This window comes from Thunnus albacares, chromosome 1 (genome assembly GCF_914725855.1).
Source record: "Thunnus albacares chromosome 1, fThuAlb1.1, whole genome shotgun sequence".
NCBI classification, from domain to species: domain Eukaryota; kingdom Metazoa; phylum Chordata; class Actinopteri; order Scombriformes; family Scombridae; genus Thunnus; species Thunnus albacares.
In genome coordinates, this window is record NC_058106.1 from 30,585,024 (window position 1) to 30,600,518 (window position 15,495).

The window sequence follows — 15,495 nt, forward strand, 5'->3', positions numbered from 1 at the left end:
AGACACATGGAATTACTTTAAATACATTTTTTAAGAAACTACAGTAAGATTCACAGTAAATATAGCGTGCAGAACTGGCATGGGCCTTCAAAAACCTGTATCTGTCAACTCCTATCTTGGTTGTTGAACTAATGCTCAAGAGATGATACCTCAGAAAGAAGCAGTTCAGAAGCAATTGAGCAAAATCCCCAAAGACCAGGCTTGGAGGTCTCAAACTTGACAACATTATGATAGGTGATGGATGCTGAGTCTCAACATGAGGCACGCACCCAGCCTGAACTCAGATGGGGGTTAGCTATTTGCTTCTTTACGTCTGATCCCGGAGGACTTGTCCTGTGTCTGGGTAAAGCTCCCATTCTAGCCCGAGGAGACAGGAATATATCGCACACAAACAGATAATCCAGGGGTGATTGAGGTAATTGCTTGCAGTTGTGGTATGGTGTTGAAGAGGTCCCTGAATAGGTGAGCAAAGTGCAACTACTGTTCAGTATTGATTTCAGGCTGCACTTCACAGAGGGACTCTGTATGGCTTATATGGTCTGGAGGAGGGAAAAAGACTAGGATTTCACAACCTAATTTTTCACACTCTGTTAAGTTCCCCTTTGGTCCCCCTTCCCCCAGCTGCCTATTCCTCTCAGTGAGCTAAATATCTACACGGCAATTTCGGTCAGCAGCAAAGCATTGGGGAGAATTGCTCACCACCACCCTCTGGTCTTGAAACACTGACAGATAGAGCCCCATTCCTTAAACTGCACTGGCACACTGCCTTCATTCAGAGCACCAGACCTTAATCTTAATTGTAGGTTCCTCTCCAATCTGTCATTTGTCTTGCAAGCTGACAGTGGGAGACTCTTGAGCTATGAGTTTGTACCCACAATACTGGTTGAAAAAATTCTTGTTATGAAACTTTTCGTGTTTATGGAGACCTTTTTATGTTCTAATGATTGCCAAACCCCTATAACTTCTTGATTTCCCATCCAATTTGGGAATGTTTTATCCTGCTGGAGTTTGATGGGCAATGAATGCTGTCTTTTAAAATGTCTATTGTCTTGTTAGTCTGCTTGAGGAAACCATGCTCATGATGTAACCTTAGTCTTGCTTTTTCTTCAGGGAAATATGTCAGCAGGAGGAACAACTTAATGTCAATGTCATGCTGACTGATGTTTTTATGGGTTTCGACAGAGGAAAATTCCTAACATCAAATGCAGACTTTTGTATCTGGCCGTGGAATATCACATAGTGTACTTTCATCCACCTTATTCAATAACTCATTTCAAGAACTCTGACCAGTGATATTTACATCAGCACTGCTATGTGGATATAGGCAGGCACCAGCAGTAGGTACAGAACTTAATTTCCTGACTAGAGAGAAGAAACAAGGGGGCTAGCAGTCTAAAGCGGACAAGTGACGAAGGAAAACACCCAATGAGTTTTTAAGCACCCTTAATGAAAGCCAGTCTTGATTATTTTTATTTTTTTGAAGGCTCAGTTATCCTAAGCCATTTAAGCACAAACACTGGCTTGATTTGTGCGAGCTGTGGTTACACTGTTGAAAAGAAAAAAGCGCCTGTGATTGCAAACCAAGAGGAAGGGCCTGTTATAGCCATGGATGTGTATTCCTCAGTTTGACAGATTTTCAGACAGACAGCTGCTCACAGGCTGGATATCAGATCTGGATTTTTGACAAATTCATTGTGGATTACCTCTGTGATGAGTTTCACAGGCTGTCTGTCTGCTCAGGATATGTGTCGTACTTGTGGAAAGATGTGCAAGACACCTATTTCTGAAGGCTACTTCTCTCCATCTTCATTCATCACTTCACCTCTTGGCTCATACATTATTTTTCCTGTGTCCTGTCATTTTAAAATGTAAGAAGTGACACATTCCTGGTCCACTACATCCAATCAACTAAGCCACTCGTCCCATAGAACCACACAGCAGCCAATCACTAATAAATTTCCTCTGGATAATCGGAATAAAATCTGTTATGTCAGTAGGATTATTACAGGGAACTCTCAGTTTATGTTAAATGAATATATAGTCAATCTCTCCTGAAATATATATTCAGCATCATCTTCCCTTGAAATAAATTTAGGATGCTGTATGTTAATATTTAAATTAGATTCAAATTCCAGATATTGATATACTGACAATATACAGTATATATCAGTAGTATATGATATGAAGATATACAGTTTTTTCCAGAAATCCAAGTTGAACTTGTCTGTTGCTTTTAGTTAAAGATAATGAGAGGGGAGCTGATGTGATATGATATTTGATATTTGATATGATATTTAGCTGTTATTGGAAAACATCCCAACTCCAACTGTAATTGGGAGCAATATTTTTATTGTTTTTGTTATTTTAAATATATTTTTTATTGAGTTTTTGTTGTTTTCTTTGGAGGGGGTTTATTTTTCATACAACATACCTTACATAACTGAAGATGAATAAATGTTCAAAAATAAAGCACACCAATATTGGCAATATAAGCAGTAATACCACTACTGGTACTATTAGCCCTGTTGTTATAGTATTAATATTGATGTAATACACACAAAATGATTTCATTCATAATTAAGTGAATATTAAAAAAACATAGATTTGTGCCTGTATCACTGACACATTTACCACAGATCTGAAACTGATTTTATTAGATTACAAAACTGTCTCATATATTGGAGTATCATTCAAACATTACTGTGCAACTGTATGAGTTTATTATGCAAACACAGGTGTTGATGCATTTCATTCAAACACACTGTAGTAGCAAAGTAAAATTCATTTTCCAAACCAGCATTAGGGTGACATACAGTGGTTAAGTAGTGAATTGGGAGATCTACCAGGTGACCACAAATGGATTTCAGGAAAGCTAATGTACACAAACGATGTCTTATTACGTAAGTGGGATCATTATACATTCTGTAGTTAAGACTGGATGGTTCAACTGCAAGGGTATGAAGTAACATACAAACCCCAAATTTGCGTTCCACTGTTAATACACTGGTTAGTTTGTGGTTGTGCCATGATGATAGCATTTGTGGTGCATAGCTCGAGTCTGACAGAAGACGTTTTAGATTTGTAATGAGAAAAGGTTTGGCGGCGTTACTGATCTACTGTATATTTCTTTAGATTCATTTGTATCTTTAGGAAAGAAATTTAGGTGATTGTGTAAGTTTTACAAATGTTTAGCATCTGCCCTATCTATTCATGAGCCCTGTCATGTCTGTCAGTAGTTGGTTCAGTATTTATGTCCAATCTCTGTCAGAAAACTAATCCTGTCTTTAAGGTTTTATTTAAGTGAACTTCAGGATTTTCTGTTCAGTGACATCACATATTTCAGAGAATATGTCTTCGTGTCCAACAACAATGTGTTGTTAATGTGTTAACAATGTGGCTTAATTTGATCAATTTCTATTTAATTTGTTCCACATTAACATGTTTTTATAATATTCTAATGAAAAGACTGATGATTCACTCCCATCTTAACAGCTCAACATCTCATCTCCTTTGAATGGCTGATCAGGAATATCCACTATAGAACTGTACACTACAAAAAACTTTGACTAAGATAAGCAACTTTAAAGTATTAACCCAGTCAAACAGAGTTAAATAAGTGTGCCAGAGACAGAGTATTCCTGCCTGCTGTGTCAGAGTGGACCTCCTTCTTCTTCAGCCACAGTCCCCTCCTACTTCCCCAAGATATAGGCAGCGCTTTAACTAAGAGTTTGAGTCAATCAGAGTGGGATCTTTAACTGTGCCTGCCACTGGGTCTCTTAGCCTCAGCCCACCACATACATACACACTCACAGCAGTCATCACACACACTCAAACACATGCACGCTTGCACCGGCAAACATATGGAGTACTACTGCTTCCTTCTGTTCTGGATCTGCAGCCAGCAGTTAGGTAAGTGAAAGGTGTTCATGTGTGCCTGTTTTTGAGGATGTGTTTGTGTGTGTGTGCATCTTCACATGTTGGTGTTGCTGACGTTTGAATCTGACCATCTGTCTTTCTCCTTGAAGCTTTGCAGTATAATAATGGCACTCTAATTGTTAGTTTCTAACCCTAATTTTGACCGATTCCAACAACTGGAAACTTTGAGACTGGTGCTTTTAAAGGGTCGACGTAAATAGCTAGACGGAAGCACTTTTAAAAAGCTACATTTGATAACCTGATAGAATTTCCCCAACTTTTTTTTGTTAATATTTGAAGAATTGGTAATCTAATTTTGCACACATCTTCAGTACTTGCGGGAACAATAATATCTTAAATGAATGAATGGCTGCCTGTGTGAATGACATCATAGCCTGGAACCTTGACCCAGTATCATGGAAAGAGACAGGAAAGCAGAGCTTGGTGGCTTTATTGAAGGATATGTTGTCTGCCTTAGGTCTACAGAGGTGCTCTGTGTCTCATTGGAAGAAGGCATGTCCTCTGAAGTGAAAGTTGATGCTATCTTCTCAGAGTCAAGTTTCCAGTGACTGTAGAGATGTTGGGGCTCAGCCAGAGCTGTGGTCAATTACCAATGAAATCACTGTAGCAGTACCACATAGAGACAGGGCAAGAGAGAGAGACAGAAGGGAAATAAAAGGCACCAAAAGCATATATGTGTATTTTTTCAATATGGGTCACATGAATTAATTTACAATTGCTGCCAGTACAAGTCAAACTACTGTAGAAACTTAAGCGCTTGGTGCAGCTGAGTTATCTAAATGGTTCAGCTTTGAGCCCAGTATACTGTGAACTGTAACCACATTGTTTAAACACACTATGTGTTGGCCTACATTTCTATACAATACTGTGTATGTTGTCACTATAGCTGTGCATGAACATTATGTTTTGCCAGTTTTTTCAACAATGAAGCATTATTCACTCATTTCGTGTTAAGCTGCCTCTCTCCAAGGTCAATACTGAAGTCGGACCCTTGAGGTCTACAAGACTGAAGAAGTTAACAGATCTTAAATTTCAACATTTAGTAAATGATGCTAAACAAAAGAGTTGAGAGGAGGAAGTCTCCTTTGTAAATATTTGGCTTGATCTAGGAATTAGTTGAAACCAAGAATTGGAACCATGCCACAGTGAGGGAGACACTGACCTTGTAGCTGGAGTCTGAGAAAGACATGAAGCTGGCTGTGGTGGGAGATGTTTTGGCAGGCACATGAGAGGGAGGCTGCTTTTTAGTCTACTGTTTGTAGATTCCTGGGAATTATGATACCATAAGATAACTTTGAGTAAGGCCATCTTATCTAGAAATAGATAGCAAGTAAGAGGAAACAGAACGGTCAGCTCTCAGCAATTGCTTCGTGGTATCTTTTGAATTTTCTCCTTTCAATAGATGTTCATCATGACCGTTCTGTGCTAGGATGGTCAAGTTGCCCAAAAGAATTGCCACAACAGCCTCTATGCTGATTTAGAAAGAAAACAGTTGTTGGCTGTAGCCTTATATTTAACAGACAGGTATGAGTGGTTTATCTTCTCATCTAACTCTCAGCCAGAAAGCAACTAGGCATATTTCCCAAAATGTTGAACTATTCCTTGAATTGACAGCTATCAAAATAAAAATAAAGAAATCCCATGGCCATTATATGAAAGCATTTATTTGTACGGCAATTACTCCAATAATAAGAACCAATTTTTAGAGGTTTGAACCTCCCTCCTGGGACCTTACGTAATCCCAGGTATTGCAAGGAGTCCTTGCCAACAAATTTTGGAGGAGGTGATGTTTCATACCTCTGTGTTTTTTATCTTTGTAACTTCTCTTGATTGATAAAAGTTGGCCCAATGGTAATGATCATAATGTGGGATTCCTTCATGTTGACGGGTATTTTTACTGTGATGACAGCCTACTGATTTTGTCCAGATCTTTCAGTCCTGCTTGTTGGCATTTCGTGAGACCAAATATGTTGGTAGTAACAGATGTCCTGGGGGTAGTTATGTCTCCATGAAATGGTTTATATAAGTGATTTATTGTTTGAATTACTGTCAAGTTATTTTGAAAATACTTTTTTTCATTAATCAAGACCAGTTTTGTTTCACAACATTTATTATATTTGTAGGCTGTTGTAGTGTTAGAGTTAGTGAATAATACACAAGCCAAAAGCAACTAATGCTCTACCTCTGAATTGGTCCTCATCATGTTTTTTCTGTAACACCAAATTTATCGTTACTAATACTATGCAAATATCTTGACTTTGGCATGTAATTGTATGTGATAGCTGGTTGCAAGTAATCCTGTATTGCACTGCCATTGAGACTTGGTTTGAATGCCTGGAGAGCCTTTTGTTAGCTTAGAGGGTTAACAGCTTGTTAAGTAGTGCCCAGTTGGCTGTCGTGTATGGGGAACATCTGGATTTAGATACCCCGTGCCTCCCAGAGTATTTACATTGGCGTGGGATAATAGTGATATAAAGTGCCAAAATGTTTGAAAGTATATTGTCCACTGTTAAGTATCTTTTCAGAGAAAACCATTGTAATGGAAACCCACAGTGGATCAATGGAAAAAACAGTACACTCTGTTGATTTTGAGATCTATTTTATGTGGGGACTCTAGTCTGTTCTTATATTTGTTAAAACTCATGCTACTGGATCCGTAACACCAATCAGATATTGTCATGATGACATGTCTACACACTTGGATAGACATGATGCCAGAACTGACAGTAAACATACACTAAAAACCAGCAAACAAAGGGATATGTTTTCATAAATCCTAAACCATATTACACTGTAAAAGAACTGCATCATGCATATATGAAGATGCCTGTAAGTCAGCGGTTTGCACAGTGCACCCCTACAGCTGCTCTATGTCAGTGGGTCTGTGGTGAAGCTCCTGCAGCTTGGTGTTGGGCCAAAGGCAGCAGCGGACTAATGTGGGTCGCACCGGCAGCCACCGGCCTGAGGTTTATTTATCTGGGCACGGAAGCCGGTACACAGGAAACCCAGCAAGACTCCGACCTTGCGTTAGAAGCTGCTGATATTACTGGGAATATTAAATTGCTCTGCCACATTAGTAACTTGAAATGGAAACTGGATCATCTCCATTCTCATGCTTTCACCCTGACACTTTTCCCTGTCTGTATCTTAAGTTTCATTCATTTCTTGATCAGACTTCAGCCCTTCTGTGATTATATCACAGGAAATTCATTTTCAGTTCAAGTCATCACGTCATTAAATCAGCTACCAGAAGTATTAATGCTCCAGTTGAACAATGAGAAAAACCTTTAGGCCCACTGCCCTCCATCTGTAAAATGATTTATGCTGCAACATACTGCCAAGAGTTACATCCTGATTTTTGTTTATCTTTCTTACACCTATCTGTTCCCAACAATCTATTTTCAGTCACTCCTTTTATGATTCTAGATAAACAGAAACTTTAGGAGGATGTTTGGGGGTAGGATCAAACACCAGTTGAACATGTGAACCATTCATACAACAGGAAATGAGCAATGTGGAGAATGTGTGAGTATTTACATGAAGAGTCTGTATGGCAGAGATGACCATTTAGTTTAATGGAGGTTTTCATGGAACAGAACAAATGGTCTATGGTTGTGCCAATGAAAGTGTGATATACTCCTGGTCACTTGACAGACTTGATTCATGAAAGACTTATTCACTCTGTGGCTGCCACTTAGATAATGTTCTGTGGTAAAATTGTGGGCTTGATGGTTTTCACACTGCCTGTAGTCCCAAAACTCTCAACTTCACTATCTAAGGAATGCAGATAACCTCAAATTTCTGTCAGGATCCGTTTTTCATTAAGGAATACAGCTGCTCAGAATATACCCTCTCCTCTGCAGCTCAAATCACAAACAACTGCACACCCAAACAAGTAAATCTTGTCTGCTGTGTGACAAACTGAATCTGAGTTGCAGCTGCAAACTGTATTTCTACAGTATTTAGACCTTGGACACTTAACCATAACTGAAAAGTAACGTCACATTTTTATTACATAGAGCTACTGATGTGAGCTATTTTCATTTCATTAGACCCACAGATGTAGTAAAATGTATTTACTGCTTCTACAAAGAGACCTTTCACCTATTGTGTTGAATTGTTCTGCAGTTAATCTTAACACAAATTAAATGCTTTTACAGTAGCAATGAGCCCACAGTTCACTCACAAAATTGTACAAATCAGTTTTATACCAAAAGAGTTCAACCATTAGTTATTTGAGTTCAATTATCAACTCCTTAAAAATGGTCTTTTGTCTGCTCTTTGTTCAAATTATGTGATCCATGCACACCCTCATCAGTCAGCTACCAACAACTAAAAGACACAATTATACTTTTACCACCACTGCACTGAAGTGATATTTTAAGTGATATTTTAGTGGTATGTGGCTCACTTTCAGCTCAGGAGTTAAATGACGTAGAAATAGAAAATAGAGGGAAATGCTATTTGCTCCCATATGCAAATATCATATTCATGGTAAACAATTTTGTAAAGGTTGAGAAATGATTGGGGGTCTCCAAGGCAAAATCTCACCCAAGATCGCCAAAAGACTCAGACTGGTCCTGGCTATGAAATCAAACCACAAACCACTAGACAACAAACCCTTGTATTTGACACATTTCTGAACCAAAGCATTGACACAAAGTTGAAGATCAACTAAAAAACATACATAATTTCTGAAAATAATAGCATGGACCCTGACGTCACACAGTCTATCATCTCAAGAAAATATTGATAAAAAGAAATGAAGTAATTTAACAAGACTAGGTCAAAACCTAGAATATGGCTGGACCGTATATGAAACGCTAGAGGTCTTTTAATCTGTACATCACCTGGTTACCATCAGAAATGGAAATCGCAGCATTTTTAAGAAAGATAGTTTTAATGCAGTAACTATTAAGTTAACCATTAATGCTGAGAGTAAATATCCCCAATACAGTGTGTTGTTATATTGCTTTAATTTTAATTACAAGAACACGGAAGTGCTTAACAGTAGGATGGCGCACAGATCCTCCCTTATCGTAAATGTCACAAAACATATACAGGCATTATTTGGATAAACTGACCACATATTGGAATCTAAATGGTTACTTTTTCACCTGAAAAAAATATTAAAACATTATAAAGTGACATTTTAACAGTCCTACAGCACCCTATTTACTAGTGTGCACATGTGAAACGCAACTGTGTCCGCGGACCTTCCACAGGTTGGTGCCCAGTGTCGGTGCGTGAGATGTTTCAGTCGGTAGATGTGTGTTTTTAAACATTTCGGGGCTGCACTCATTCTCAGTCTTGCAGAGAGAGATCTGCATTCGGGGATGCACGCAGTCCTGCTGAGAGGCTGAGTGCCTGTGGACATGACTGTTAACGCTCCTTGATGATGTAATATAAACTGTTTGCGATAAATAATTTTGAAAGAGCAACAATCAATGGGGAAACGCCAACACTCAGCCATCTGACTAATGGTGTAACTTCATCACTCAGTCAGTCAAGGACAATCTCACTTATGTGGCTGGTCACTGCGGTCCAGCCAAAAAGTTAGTAAGATGTTGCAAAACTTCATCTAACAAAACTCAGATTTAATGTTTATACAAACTCCCCAGTCAGTGAACACTGTTCCTGTGCCATCATGTTGATTTTGGAGTTGTTTTTATTCAATCAGCTGACAGCTGTCTCCATCTGGCTTTCAGTGGCAAACCTTGATAGTTATTGTTTTTTGTGGAAAGCCAAGAACAGTAAGTAAGCAATTTCTGTGAGGTGTGTTTAAAAGACTCAATTCATAATGAAGGAATGGTGCTGTGACGTCTGGGAGATTTCGGGACATACAGTCCTTGATATTACCAGACAGTTATGTAATGTGGGCAACTGTGGCTTTTTCATTTATCTTGGCAATGCAGTTGAGTATTATTGGGATAAAAGTGAAAAGAGATACTATACTCACAATTAAATACATTACTGTAACAAAGCAGCAAGTTACTTGAAATGTTTTCTGTGCACAACAGTTAATAATACTGAAGGTATACTGTATATGACAAGACTCTGACTATTTTGTATTTTATAGATTTTATATTTTAATTCTGACCAGCACGATCACATCATTTTCTTGATTGTGTACATACAGTCAGTTACAGAACCATAACTAAACCAATGAAATATCATATGATTCACTTCTGTAGAACTAAGTTCTTATGGCTTTGACCTCAGCTGTCATCTGTTATGGCTTAATTTGAATTTTACATGTTGTCCATACCTTCACCTTGTTGTTTACATTCAACTGAATTTCCCCTAGCAGGGAAAAAAGGCTCACTTGACTTGACGTGACCCTAGAGCCTCACAGATGGGGAGAGAGCTGTGAGAGGGGATGTTTAGCGTGAGGGCGAGGGATTGAATAAGCCTCACAGTGTGTGGACAAGAGCCGCAGAGATGTAAGAGGGGGGAGTTTGTGGTGGTTAAAACCAGAAGTCTTTGTGCTCTCAGCTCAGCTGTGTGACAGAAACTGTGAGAAAACACAGTTTTTAAGGAACAATCTGCTTCAAAACTCCTTTAAAACTAAACACTGTGTCTATCTTTTATACTATCTTTTCTTCATGTATTTTTAGTCCCCAGTCAGAGTTCTAGTGTAAAGGTCGATATGATCTTTGTCCTTACAGTAGCAGCATAGATGAACAGAAACACTTATGAAAGGTCTGGCAACTGGTGAAACAAAGATCAGCAGCAGATTAAGTAGAAGACAGATGAGTGGAGAGAGATGGATCGAGAGGAAGTCTGAGTGGTAGACGATTACGTTTTTTCCCCTTCTCCTCTGCCAAAGGGAAAATCTCAACACCTCCATGTCCTCACACAGTGTACTCCTCTTCTGATGGAAATTTAAAAGCCAAATGATGCTGTCAGCATTAATAAGCTGCGATGGGTACCCTGGTGACAATTTAAAATCTGAAAAATACCTCCTCTGATTGGTATGTTAATTAAAAACAGTCATTCCCTGCTATTGCTACCACCTGGTAAGCTGTCAAAGGATAGGAGAGAGAGTTAAGCACACAATCAGGAAAACACATTTGCTTTGATCACAGGTCACACAGCAGCTTTTGTTTCTTCTCATCTGACATTATGTCAGGTTAGACTTCACATTACTGCAACAACAAAACAGAACTCCTTGATGAGTCCGTTTACCATTCTTATAATTGCAATTGTAAAATATTAGATGCAGTTTTTTGTCGCCACTGTGTTCTTATTGGAATGAAGCATTGGCTAAATGTGTGGTCATGTTTATACTATGCTGTTTAACCAGTTCCCAGCTTTGGATCTGTAAGAAATGTTTGCAGGACCGATGCCAGTCAAATGTGACAGACAGCTCAGCTGCTGTGCATATACAATTTATAAATCTATCCCATCTGTGTTTAGAGTGGAGCGGAGAGTCAAACAGACACGAGACAGACAAGAGATTATTTTTAAGGATGAGTAAGGATGACTTTGCTGCTGTTTGTTGCACTTAAAGCCAGATGTTACTGTCTAGTCAAACAATGAAAATCAATAAAGATGTTCCTTTCAGATGCCAAAATGAGTTACTAAAAGCCAGAATTTTCATATCTATTTGGCTAATATTGTAGAACTATGTATGTTTTTCTGAACTTGGTCAAAATGATGGTAGAAATATGAAGATCTTCTTTAGCCAACACTGATGAGAATTGTCTTTTCTTTTTCTAGGATTCCATGACTGCTTCAATATTGACACAAAAAGACACAGGATCATCAAAGGTCCGAAACAAGCCCAGTTTGGATACACTGTTCAGCAACATGTGGCTGCTGGGGGAGAAAAATGGTAAGGGGCTTATATGAAATATATATCGCTTCCATGCAAAATATTACATGACTTTGATGTTTCGAACCTGCTTACAGCGCGCTTATGTCAAAACAGCTTAACTAATTCTGATTAATTACATACATAATGCTAAATGAATCATTTTGAAGATCACTTACGGTCATAAATCTAATACTTCATAATAGGCCATAAAAGTGAATTATTATTATTTCTTGTCAAACAATCACCACAACCTCAAATTGAATTCTCTGTGCAGGAGCTCCAGTGAAATTATGCAGAAGCAAAGTTTTATTTGGATCTAATGTATGTTTTAGTTTTTCAGCAACAGGAATAAAAACTCTTGTATTGACATTATTATGGTTTCTTACACCACAGTGACAACTTCTATTGCAGTTGCATTGCTCTATTGCACTTTTATCATCTGTATTTATAAAATAAAATATCAGTATGTCATATTGTAATGTACACTTCTAGTTTGTGTAAAACAGCCAGGATTTAGCCAGGTGATCTATGGCTGAGATTAAGAGGTCAAGTACATTACAACTGTAAAACACAGTGCTGACATGCTGCAGTTCTGACAGACTGTCTGACTTGGCAATGAGACTATGGGATGTCTACATTTTTTCCCCCAGAAAGATAGTGATCTACGGTACGTCTCCTGTGGTGTGTAAAGTTTCCTCCCATTAATTTGTGCTTGCAAAACAAACTGTAGTCCTGAGCTGGATATCACATTCATCATATTACCTCATAGCACAAACTGACTCCCGATGCACATTATTATTAGGCCAACTGGCACCGTGTGGTGGCCAAAACTAGTTTCTGGCATCCCTAAAATGTCTGTTGGCAAGCACTTTGCTGGCACAATGCCGACGTTCAGCTGGGCCTGTGTGAATGTAGGTGTGTGTGTGTGTATGTATATATATATATATGTGGCCTATCATAGGCTACTTTTGGTGACAAATTTCAAATTTAGGACCAGTTAATTGAGGACAGCTTGTCCAATCGGGGACAAAAGCCCTGCAAAAGCCCTGTCCCCAATTGGGAAAAAGCTGATTTTTGGGTCAGTAGTTAAAGTTAGGGTTAGGCAAGTAGTGGTGACGGTTAAGATTAAGGTAAGTCTCCAGGAAATGAATGTAAGTCTATGTAATGTCCCCAAAAGTGACCATAGTGCGATGTGTGTGTGTGTGTGTGTGTGTGTGTGTGTGTGTGTGTGTGTGTGTGTCATACACAGTATATTTATTATATGTCTATTTTTCACTTCTGACACCAATGGCTTCCAAACTGGCTTCAACAGAGAAATGATAGTATTGGTTGTTTGTTTAAATACTTAACTAGAGATAAGAAGTTCAATAAACTTAAGGGACTCGGAAAACTTAAGTTGAATCAGCAACAGTCAGTCACGCTGGTAAATGTCACTGCAAGATTTGCCTCACGTTTTCATTTTCTGAGTTTAAAGAGTCATTTATTTATTTGTCACTTTGTACCACAGTCACTGCATCGACAGCATGTGAGGCTGCTCTAAAAGTCATTTTTGAGTTATAAGTGTACAGATGTAGGGACTGAATTTGGTTCATTATGGTTTTCACTCTTTGCATTATTATCAAAAGAAACAACAATGACTTATCTTAAGTAAGTTTCCATCATATATGTTCTCTTCAAACTACAAAAAAGAAAGGTCTCTGGAGAGTCAATACATGCTGGGAAGTCTGCAAATATGCTGATCATGTTTCCTTAGAAACTAGTGCTGTCAAAATTAACCCCCTGAAATATTTAATATGTTAAAAAAAATTAATGCAGCTGCATTTTATTTACTTCCTGTGGCGGCTGATGATATGACATGTGCTGCCAGGTGCCACTGAACCTGCCAAGATGAATAAGGACAATGATAGAGTTTTAGGCAGAAAGTTTCACTTTAATAAAGTTGCCCGACAGATCTTTGATAAAAACCAAAGTAATTTGCACAGTTTGTGTGTTGCAGTTGTGTTAATAACTTAATTTAAGGAATTTAGTGAAGTCTCAGCAGTACATTAATTTAACTCATCATTTCAAGCTGAAAGACTTCAAGTCTTGCTGGCAGCAAGTAAAAAGGCCATTACAAAATACTGGCTTCAAAACTTTGTCAATATTGTTAAACACCTACATCTTTTAGAACAGATGACCTACTCCATAAGGCTCCAAAAAGAACTGAGAGAAAAACGGTGGGAAAATGGTGTGTTTATTTAGCCAATGAGACAGACATTTCATAATTATTGTATATATCATGTGCAACATCTTATTTTAAATTTGCCTTTTTTTACATGTTCTATGGGCAGAGCACACGCACTAGAGACTTCCGCTGGCCTAGCGGCTAACCTCCAGTTAGCCCTGGGGATAAGATAATTTAATCGTGCAGCTCTTCTAGACTGTCCAAATGTTAACGGACCGAAGGGATCAAATTCTGATAATAAAACGAGTCAGTTTGCAGGGGATGTCATGCTCAAAACAATTTATCCACTGTTTTACGGCCACAACGGAGTAGGCTACGGAGGAGCATGTCGACAGTGTTTTTGTAATTACTCTCACTGCCGGAGGGGGGAGACAAAAGTCCTGCACTCCAGCTTTCAAATAACCATCCACTGGTATAATACTAATTCTTACACTCAGTGCTGCGCTGGTAATACAATGGCAGCAGTGTTTATGGAGTAAATGCCATACTGGGTTTACTGTCCCATGCTGATTGTTTTTACTGTCTCTCTTGGCAAGTTATCCATCCTCCATCAAGCTCAGGCACCTTGGGATATGAGGCCTATGCTGCTGTATATATATGTGTGAAAACACAGGGAGTATTGTATTCATACAAAAAGAGCTTTAGAATATTTGTTTGCAATGAAATCACTCTATTCTGCTGAATGATAAATTCTCAGATCACAATGTCTGTTAGTAACCTCAAAGTCAGAGAAGCTTGAAGCTCATTAAGAGTTATTTGTATAAATGTGTGAATGAATATTGTTTTTTTATTTTTGTCAGGACATTTTAGCTAGTCATTACTCTTCAAAGGGCTATTTTAGGGTTAACTTTAGAATCAGGCATAAGTTCAGTTTGCAGTAAGGGTTAGGCTTATGATGGTTAAAAGATAAGTCTGGTGTTTTTTTTACTTTTTCATTGTCGCCAAATCCCCTGAAGAGATGAAAACCAACAGCGAACTGATCCTACTAACAAGTCTTGCCTGTGTATCCAAAGCCTGATATGGCTTATTCCTCTGTGCTTTAGACCTCCATTCAAAAACTATTAAAAACACATCAATGAGCCACCATGTTGCACTGGATGACCTCATTACAATGAACATGGGTAGCATAATTTGTATTGAGTCAATTCCACAAACACTGAACAGCTGTCATAAATAAACACTAATAGTCCCCAATAAAAGTGCAATCTACTGTGATCGAGTAGCATTTGGCAAAAACTTCAATGCCCAGCAGTTTTAGTTAATAATTAGGCCATTTAAAAACAATCAAATATATATTTGTGGCCTATTTTTAAAGATCTTGACTAGGCTTGGGGCTGGGAGCCACACATAGAGTTGAGAAATCAGGAAGTATTAAGAGACAGACTAACACATTGTTGGTTTTTGGTCTTTTCATGGGATTTGGTAACAATAAGAAAAAAATTGAAAATCATCCATATGCTTACTCTCTTTAACATTAGGAACTAAGTTCTTGGTGTACAGGAGGGTACAGTGACAC

At 38.3% G+C, this 15,495-nt stretch overlaps 1 protein-coding gene across 2 annotated transcripts in view; it reads left to right on the forward strand.

Moving 5' to 3' along the window:
- Window positions 1-15,495, forward strand: part of itga11a (integrin, alpha 11a) — a 72,445-nt gene that overhangs the window by 13,151 nt on the left and 43,799 nt on the right. Inside the window, exons 1-2 of one of the 2 annotated variants that reach the window (XM_044354555.1) lie at window positions 3,751-3,909; window positions 11,659-11,773. In XM_044354555.1, coding sequence (XP_044210490.1) covers window positions 3,837-3,909; window positions 11,659-11,773 — 188 coding nt within the window. In that variant the 5' untranslated portion in view covers window positions 3,751-3,836. Of the gene's footprint in view, window positions 1-3,750; window positions 3,910-11,658; window positions 11,774-15,495 lie in introns of those variants that run through there. The other variant, XM_044354561.1, reaches the window with a different exon arrangement.